The sequence below is a fragment of the Stigmatopora argus genome, chromosome 1 (assembly GCF_051989625.1).
Source record: "Stigmatopora argus isolate UIUO_Sarg chromosome 1, RoL_Sarg_1.0, whole genome shotgun sequence".
Lineage (NCBI taxonomy): Eukaryota > Metazoa > Chordata > Actinopteri > Syngnathiformes > Syngnathidae > Stigmatopora > Stigmatopora argus.
Genome location: NC_135387.1, coordinates 8,217,921 through 8,227,924, shown reverse-complemented (window position 1 = coordinate 8,227,924; position 10,004 = coordinate 8,217,921). Strand labels below are relative to the sequence as shown.

The window sequence follows — 10,004 nt, the reverse complement described above, 5'->3', positions numbered from 1 at the left end:
ATATATGTATATATATATGAACATTTGCTCATTCTCTACCCCCTCTTACATAAAATCATCACTGTGAATGTCCAATATATATATATATATATATATATATATATATATATATATATATATATATATATATATATATATATATATATATATATATATATATATAAATAGGGTGGTTAGTGTGTTGACCTCACAGTGGGAGACCTGGGTTCAAATGTGGGTCGGTCCACCTGTGTGGAGTTAGCATGTTCTCCCCAGGCTTGTGTGGGTTTTCTCTGGGTTCTCTTCCTCCCACATCTGAAAAACATGGAGGGTAGTCTGGTTGAACACTATTAATTGTCCCGAGGTGAGCATGAATGGTTGTCTGTCTCCTTGTGGCCTGCGATTGGCTGGCAACCAATTCCGGTTGCCACCTGCCTGCTGACCATAGTTTTATCACCTGATCATATTACATAAGTTACCCTTGTGAGGGTAAGCAATACAGAAAATGATTCATTGAAATTACTTTTGAATGTTTAATCTTTGTTTTTGTTCATACTTCTGAATAAAATTGCTTTTGACATTGACATTTTTTCGATGAAGGTATTATTTGAATGGGTTATTTCCGAAACAGTTGTTTACAAAGTTTCATGATCTTTCAATATGGGGAAATCATACCATTTACCAAACCCAGTTGAGAGCATTGATAAACAATCAAAACTACATTGCTCTTCTAACATTGGGTTAACCCTGTTTATGAAAATGTTGCAGCTGTGGTAGTGCTAATTGATGCCAATTATTCCCACCTGTGTTTCCTTTTCTCTTGCTTTAAAAGCTCTTGCAGTTACTCACTGTCATGACTTGCTCTACAGCAGTGACATCATGGCCTTAGTTTGGCTTGGACTTGTGTTGGCGAATGCCGTCTTGATGGAAAAAGGTAAGACATCCGATTGTGGACTAGCTTTCAGAAATCTTTGCCTCACCGAGTGCTGATAAGTGTTTTGTTTCCTTGCAGGCCTTTCTGATTCTGTTGGTGTTACAAAAGGTGATTACAATACTGTGCTGATGAAAGGCAGTGTGCTAGAGAAGATAATTTTTGATCAGCTCCCTGGATTGGGATGACACATTTTACAGATGTGTCTTCATTGGTGGACATTCACAGTGATGATTTTATGTAAGAGGGGGTAGAGAATGAGCAAATGTTCATTGGACACTGGCTGTGATTTTTACTTCAGAGAGTGGAAAAGAGGTGCATACTTAGGAGTTAGAGGAAAATTGACACTTATTCGTCCTTTTGGAAGGTGCCCAAGTTGAAGGCTGAAATCGATCGCTGTCAGTGTTTCTTGAGCAGTTAACAGGGTGTTTTGACGTGAGCCAAAAAAATTGTTATTTATCATCAAATGTGTGTTACTTGGCATGTCATCAAGACCATGACATTGTGTTGTCTGAATGAACAGTATTACAGACGCTCCCCAACTTACGAACGCAATTGGTTCCGAGCGATTGTTCATAAGTTGAATTTGTTTGTAAGTTGATTCAGTGCAATATTTTGTATTATAATTTATGTTTAAGGCCGATATAAGTATATTGAAGGTTTATATAAGTGCATTTGTATGTTTAAGGCTTGTATAAGTAACACGCATTGGTTTGTACTGAAAAAAAAACATTTAATAAAATGGAGAGAATATGTACAGGACTGTGGAGAGGGAGAGATTTATGTATTAGAAACTGGCCAAAAGAAGCGACCTAATGACAATTGCAGTTTTCTTCTTTTTTTCATCATAAATGATGCGGTAGCACTGTATGGCATCATTCAATTGATTTGCAAACTTTGTGCAACGTTCAATATTTGGGTCCTGCTGCTCGATCTTTCTGTTTATAAATGGTGTTGAATGTGCAACGCTCACCACTCTCACGCGCATCAGGCTTCGTTATTATTGCCACTCGTTTCAAATGAAATGGCTTGCCTCTTCCTTGCAACTCCCTCAATAGAAGCCTTTAGCTTTTTACCAACCATATTCAATATTGGATGCATGAGATATTTAATGATACAAATGAAAAAGGTTCTTTGCACACTGGAGATACATTCACGCACTTCCGCATTGCAACGAAGAAGAAGGTAGATGCTGAATGAGCTGAGCTCTCACAGCGCCAGGCGTCGGTATTAGCGGCGGAAAGAAGTACTACTCTGAAAAAGGCGAAATACAAAATTGGACTTGCGAACATTTTTGGACTTAAACGCAATTTGCAGACATGTTCGTATGTACCGTTGTTCGTAAGTTGAATGTTCGTAAGTAGGAGAGCGTCTGTACTTGGTCCCTGAAATTGACAGACTTGTGAATGGTGACTATAGACTATTGCATCAATAAATCACATTTATTAGTGAAATTCCATATTGCTAGAGTAGCTTAAAATATAACTTTAAAATATTTTTACTTAATATTGATCAATGATGAATTCTGGTTGAATGTCAAGTCCACTGTGTGCTCTGGTCATAGTACGTTGGAAGAAAGTGTTCGTTGAGGTCTGGCAATTGGCTCTGTTGATTTGTAATACAATTTATCTATTGGTTGAATTACCACTAATTTACTAATGTGAATCTTTTTGTGTTCAGGCCAGCCAGTGACAAATGTCAACTTTAAAGACAATGCAAGACACATTGACCTGCTTAATCATCAAAGGGGCTACAACATGACCCAAGGACAGCAGAGCCTCATGTGGGACCACCACAATGCCACCCAGGGACAGCAGAGCCTCATGTGGGACCACCACAATGCCACCCAGGGACAGCAGAGCCTCATGTGGGACCACCACAACGCCACCCAGGGACAGCAGAGCCTCATGTGGGACCACCACAACGCCACCCAGGGACAGCAGAGCCTCATGTGGGACCACCACAACGCCACCCAGGGACAGCAGAGCCTCATGTGGGACCACCACAATGCCACCCAGGGACAGCAGAGCCTCATGTGGGACCACCACAACGCCACCCAGGGACAGCAGAGCCTCAAGTCGGACCACCACAACGCCACCCAGGGACAGCAGAGCCTCAAGTGGGACCACCACAACGCCACCCAGGGACAGCAGAGCCTCAAGTGGGACCACCACAACGCCACCCAGGGACAGCAGAGCCTCAAGTGGGACCACCACAACGCCACCCAGGGACAGCAGAGCCTCAAGTGGGACCACCACAACGCCACCCAGGGACAGCAGAGCCTCATGTGGGACCACCACAACGCCACCCAGGGACAGCAGAGCCTCATGTGGGACCACCACAACGCCACCCAGGGACAGCAGAGCCTCATGTGGGACCACCACAACGCCACCCAGGGACAGCAGAGCCTCATGTGGGACCACCACAATGCCACCCAGGGACAGCAGAGCCTCATGTGGGACCACCACAATGCCACCCAGGGACAGCAGAGCCTCATGTGGGACCACCACAATGCCACCCAGGGACAGCAGAGCCTCATGTGGGACCACCACAATGCCACCCAGGGACAGCAGAGCCTCATGTGGGACCACCACAATGCCACCCAGGGACAGCAGAGCCTCATGTGGGACCACCACAATGCCACCCAGGGACAGCAGAGCCTCATGTGGGACCACCACAATGCCACCCAGGGACAGCAGAGCCTCATGTGGGACCACCACAACGCCACCCAGGGACAGCAGAGCCTCAACTTCAGCCTTGGTGAAGATATGGATGAAGGAAACTCTGATGAGGCATTTTCAGTCACTGTTTAGTGTGTAATTGTTTTCTTTTGCAACAAACAATAAACAGTAACCTTTAATACTTGTGCTTACCCCTTTCTCCAAATTTAAAAGGGGAATGTTGTAATGGTAATCCAAAGGAGATTACTGCATATTGCCTCGCAGCTCTAAAACTGAAGGTTTGAACTGTAGAAATTACATGTTTTGCCTAACCTCGGTTTTGAGTATTCCAACGCTTGGCGTTGGATGATCCCTATTTTGAGCATCTCTGCTGGGATTCTGTAGTTGTCAACTTCCATATTTCAATGTAGTACCCAGCCCCAAATTGTTTTGTTTGGTTGAACTAGGTTAGTTGTAAAAATCCTGGGTCACTTATGGGGGAGGAAAAATACAATGTGAAAAGGAACAATTAAAGCCTGGACAAGAGTAAATATACTGTGCTTTGCTGGTGTGATTATTCAACCAGCCTTCCCTTTTCGTGACAACTGCATATGTATTTTAGTCACTTGCAAGTTTGAAGAAAGCAATCCAGATCATTTGGGCGATGTATTTTATTTAAGTCCTAAATACGGCCTGGTGGATGAATTGATAATGTGATGGTCTCAGTGGGGGACCTGGGTCCAAATCCATGTAGAGTTTTCATGTTCTCCCTGGGCCTGTGTGGGTTTTCTCCGTGGACTCCAGTTTCCTCTCACACATGGTAGACTGATTGGACACTCTAAAGTGCCCTTAATTAGGAGTGTAAGCGTGAATGGTTGTTCATCTCCTTGTGTCCAATTCAGGGTATCCCCTGCCTCTGGCCTAAAGTCAGTTGGGATTGGCTCCAGCATCCCCGCAACCTTTGAAGATAAAGCGTTTCAGAAAATGAGATGGAAGATGAGAAATTGAAAATAACCTGTGAATATGTATGGGGAGAAATAACTCCGTTATAAGGTAAGATGCCCACTGGCTGACAGATGAAACTCAAGATGGTAGTAAAAAATGAATACAGTTTAATGTTTTAACATGCAGTCATGTACCTAGCAAAATAAGATCAAATGAAAATTCCAGATCAGTTCTAATAATGCAGAATTTTGTTCTCTGAAGTGGCAATCAACATTTGTTCTTTTGTTAATGCACTTACCCGTGCACCCAGTTCCACTTCAACTGCAGTAGTATGGCAACACATTTTTTTACAACTCCAGTGCCTCTGAATTAAATAACACGATTAGCGTCCACTGAAAATCAATTGGTTATTTCAATTTAATTATCTTAATGGTAATCAGTTTATTCCTATGGCAATTTTGAAACCAGTAATTCTGCTATGATTTATTTCATATGTACAGATTCTGATTTCTTGACTAATCCTTTGGGGGATATAATCTCGTTATTTGCAAGATACTATGCCCATGGTACATTCACCCAGCAAGTTTGACAAAGATGCAATTAAAAAAAAGTGTTGTCCTTGTACTGTATATGAGTTCATCAGTAGACTTTTTTCCTACTGTTGGAACTGTACCACAATTCCATTGTCTTATACAATGACAATAAAGGGATTTAATACATTTCAACTATGTAGTGTGTTATAGTAACCACACCACCTACTTGGCCGACTGTAAATATGTTTCATACTTGGATGAAACAGGAAATTATGAATTTATTTTTGTGTAAATTGTCAAAAAACAAAAACAAAACCATTCAACCATCTGTATAATTAGGGAGGATGACTTGTCATATCGTGTTATGCATAAAGTGCCAAGGGATAATTTAAAAAAAAAGATTCTTTTTAATGTTCTGCTTCAACCACATTATATTGAACATGCATTTTACAAACGTGATTATTTTTACTCAAAGGAGTTGTTAAATGACAACACTGAATTCAAATTATTTGCTAAGACAAGAAAACCTAGAGAAATTTCACGTATTAATTGAGAATTCAGACCTATGAAATTTGGTGGTTGTTTTTTTTTTATCACGGTCATGGCGCTACCTCCTGGCCAAAATTAAAGTTTTACACGTTTATTATTATTTTACGCTCTAAACATGTGCTGAACATGAAACTTTGTGCACACTAATAAATTCAGTAGGGACCGACTCACCGTAATATCTCTATTCTCTTTGATGTGACAAAGAATTCTCAGAATGTTTTAATTCCATCAATTGCCTTTGCTGTTGCATCACATTGTCTAACAAGAAAACTAATTTGCAAAATTTTTGCCAGGTTTTAAAATGTACAATATCTGATAACTGGGAACTATTGGATGATACATTTAGGAATCCAGAATCTCCCCATTTACTGCAGATTTCTCCATCTTCCGAAATCTAAATGGAATACTGGGCAAGGTCCAGAATACTACCCAATTTACCTGTAGTTTTCACAACCACTAGATAATGCGGTTAATACCACCTCGCGCACACAGGAATGACACTGAATGTTGATAATAATAAAAAAAAAAACAAGCATAAAGCAGTAATAATTATAACACAAGTATCCAATTTCTAATAGTTGTAATAGTTTCTCTTGATCTAATGCTCTGGATTCAATAAGATAATGTTTTCTGCTGTATGCTTTAGGCCTGTGTTTACAATATCCAAATTTAGTGGATGACAAAGTGACTACAGTGATATTGATGGAAAGAATTCAAGTATAAACTTGAAGTCTTTCCATCAATATCACTTCTGCCTCAAACCCATTGTTTGATGAAATTCCCCTTATAAGTTGTGAAAATAAATGCCTAAAAGTGAAAGCAGGTTTTTGGTTTTGCAAATAATTTCAGAAGATAATTTTCATTACTGCACAAATTTGTTTCATACCCGGTCATTTTAAAGTATATATATAGTTCTTTGTCATAAATACACCTATGAAATTTAATTGGACAGCAAGGATACATTATCGATTTTAGCCCCAAATGCTATAATTGCATTGCATTTTGGGTACAACATTTTTTTTAAAGTCCAAAGAGCAGGTGTATACTTAAATGCAACAGTGGTCATGACAACAATATGCTTAGGGCTGTGGAAGGTTTCTCTCTGTCGCCTGCTTGATTGAAAGGATCGCGCTAAACAATGCATCATAAAAAACTTGGTTTGGAACACTGGTTGGGCGGGTGTTTTGATCTATACAGAAACGATACATCATGATAGAGAATACAGTTTGCAAGCTGTTGTTCTTCTTTTTCACAGCGGAAAGACAAGAAAACCCGAAAATGTGGAGTACTTCCATCCACCGACCAGGTTGCCCTTCTCCAATTTCAGGTAGACTTTGTCCTCCTTTTCCAAATAGAGCAGAACTGCATTTGTTGCGGCCTCACGGGTTACATCCTTGTCACCAGCGAAGGCTGAGATGACGGGTCTGCCATTTAGCATTAGGTTCACCTGAAAGCCAGACATTAAATGTGAAAAAAACTCAGGACTGAAAAGGTGAATTTGGTTTCTGTTCAAAAGTAGTCAGCAAAAAGTCCCGTCTTTTAATTTTCATGAAAAGCGCTTTTTGAGTTTTCTTAAGCAAGTCAATTTCACTTACAGTTTTCATGTAAATAAATAGTCACATTGGAATTTTAACAATAGTATAAATAAGTGTTTGAATGAGGTGGCCCAGTGGAGCGAGTGGTTGGCGTGTTGGCCTCACAGCTCTGGGTTCAAATCCAGGTCACGTACACCTGTGTGGAGTTTGCATGTTCTTCCCAGCCCTGTGTGGTTTTCCTCCGGGCACTCCGGTTTCCTCCCATATTCCAAAAACATGCATGGTAGGCTGATTGGACACTCTAAATTGCCCCTAGGTACCGGTGTCCATCTACTTGTGCCCTGCAATCGGCTGGCCACCGATTCAGGGTGTCTCCTGCCTCAGGCCTGGAGTCAGCTACGATGGGCTTCAGCCTTTTGCCCGAAGACAGCTGGGTTAGGCTCTAGCAACCCCCGCAAACCTTTCGAGGATGGGTGGTATGCGTGACCGGACGTTTCGTCGAAAGACGTTTGGTCCCCGGACGTTTGGTCCCCGGACGTTTGGTCGACCGGACATTTAGTCGACCGGACGTTTGGTAGAACGGACGTTTGGTCGCCGGGTTCGCTCGCTGTCAAATTATGACAGAGAGTTTACTGTTGATATTTTGATATTAGATATTTAGATATTAAACTCACTCTCTCTCTCATGATTATAATTTTGAGAGCTGGTTTCAACAGTAACAACCCGGCGACCAAACGTCCGTTCTACCAAACGTCCGTTCTACCAAACGTCCGTTCTACCAAACGTCCGTTCTACCAAACGTCCGGTCGACCAAACGTCCGGTTGACCAAACGTCCGGGGACCAAACGTCTTTCGACGAAACGTCCGAGTACCGGTGGTATGGAAGATGAATGAATGAAAAACAATGTAATACACTGATCAAATTGAATAAAAATGGCCTATTTCAGTAATGGCACATTTTACCGAGCTTTCTTGAGAAAATAGAAATTGGTGAATGGCAGTTTAGCTTTGCTTTGGACCTAATCAATACTTATTTCATCTAAATACAATAGAAACAGAATTGCACATTAATCTGAAGAGCCCCTGGATTATCAATATTAAATGGGAGAGTGGAAATAAATAGCAATTGGTGAATGGCAGTTTAGCTGTGCTTTGGACCTAATCAATACTTATTTCATCTAAATACAATAGAAACAGAATTGCACATTAATCTGAAGAGCCCGTGGATTATCAATATTAAATGGGAGAGTGGAAATAAATAGCTCTTTTATATATTCCTAATTCTAACAGGAACAGCAATCAAGCACTTGAGTAATGTGTAAATCCATCATGACAGTGTAATTTATTTACTTCTCTATCTATTTTGTTAATAAAGAAAGGCAAAATACCACGTACCTGTATGGTTTGACTCTGGTACACTTTAATGACATGGAAGTTAAAACTGTAGACTCCTTTTCTTGGGGACAAAAACACAGACTCAAATGTGAAAAAGTTTCCAATGTTTACAAGAACCTACAAGAGAGGATGCACAACAGAAGTTCACAAATATATTTTTCCTTTTGTTAATAGAGGACAGTATCAATGATTATCGGCAGACTATAATTCTAATTAACTTCAGAAACAATGGAAGTAAAAGTGAATAAAGTGATGTCACATAAAAGCAGTGTGTTTTTCAAAGATTCCGCAATATTGAAATGCCATATTTTACTTGTTTTTATTGGTTAAGAGGTATCTATCTTTGTTATTTATCCACACCGCTTATCCTCACAGAGGGGTGCTGGTGCCTATACCAGCCAACCATGGGCAGCAGGAGAAGACCCCCTGAAATGGTTGCCAGCCTGTGTGGCTTTTCTCCGGGTGCTCCGGTTTCCTCCCACATTCCAAAGACATGCATGATAGGCTGATTGGACACTCTAAATTGGCCCTAGGTATGAGTGTGATATATATATATATATATATATATATATATATATATATATATATATATATATACATATACACACATATACACACATGCACACACATGCACACACACGCACACACACGCACACACACGCACACATACACACACATACATACACACATATATATATATATATATATATATATATATATATATATATATATATATTATATATATACAGACCTGTTGTTAACTGCAATAGCAAACCTTCACCACTAGATGGTAGTAACTGAACGCAAAACGGCCATGCAATCTTGATTCCCATTTAACTATGCGGACATCACAGGTGTTTGCAGGTGATGGATATGCAGGATGAAGCCTTTCCTCCACACATGTACAGGGACTGACCTGATCAAAGTAAATGATCCTGGTCTTGTTGCTCATCTCGGAGGGTTCGTGGTTGTTGCTCCGCAGCGCCGAGAAAGCCACCTTGGAGTTGGCGGCGTGCACCGAGATGCCAAGTGGCGAGTTGGACCCCCGCCAGTCGGCGGCCGGGTTGGAATCACAAACCACCAGGCACTTACCCTCCAACACGATGGGCTCCGTGTCGTTTTGGCATCTCAGCATCACCACGAGAGCCCCCAGCACGCCCCATCCCAGGAGCAGCCGCATGCTTGCCAATTCTCCGCCACTTTTTCACTAGTGGGTCAGCACTTGAGCCGAGTCCACGAGAGACACCCGTTCAGCACGCTGCATTCTCTTGCAGCCCAAATTGCCGGCATGGGAACCGCCTGCGAGCGTCATCCAACAAATCAATACACAGTTCGAATCCACGATGAAAATCAGGAAGGTCCCCGACAGCACGCGGCTGCTCTTACGCTCAGACCTGAGCAGATTTGCTCAGTGATGTCGCTTGATTCTGCGCCCAAATTCAGCACGGCTCTGCGCGCACGCGCGCGCGACGTCAAT

General features: G+C 41.5%; 2 protein-coding genes across 3 annotated transcripts; one reads left to right on the top strand and one right to left on the bottom strand.

The window, feature by feature from the left end:
- The first annotated feature begins 825 nt into the window (after window positions 1-825).
- On the top strand, window positions 826-3,770 carry LOC144091219 (uncharacterized). 2 transcript variants are annotated; one of them, XM_077623428.1, is made up of 3 exons: window positions 826-913; window positions 992-1,021; window positions 2,591-3,770. In XM_077623428.1, exons 1-3 carry the CDS (start codon window positions 859-861, stop codon window positions 3,721-3,723), a joined length of 1,218 nt encoding a protein of 405 aa, XP_077479554.1. In that variant the 5' UTR covers window positions 826-858; the 3' UTR covers window positions 3,724-3,770. The 2 variants fall into 2 exon arrangements, with proteins under 2 accessions (XP_077479554.1, XP_077479637.1); XM_077623511.1 differs by lacking the exon at window positions 992-1,021 and having other exon boundaries at window positions 851-913.
- Window positions 3,771-4,288: 518 nt separating this feature from the next.
- Window positions 4,289-9,954, bottom strand: LOC144091339 (cerebellin-4-like). The gene is made up of 3 exons (XM_077623635.1): window positions 9,444-9,954; window positions 8,528-8,644; window positions 4,289-7,044 (listed from the first exon to the last, which is right to left on the bottom strand). Exons 1-3 carry the CDS (start codon window positions 9,705-9,707, stop codon window positions 6,847-6,849), a joined length of 579 nt encoding a protein of 192 aa, XP_077479761.1. The 5' UTR covers window positions 9,708-9,954; the 3' UTR covers window positions 4,289-6,846.
- Window positions 9,955-10,004: the final 50 nt, after the last annotated feature.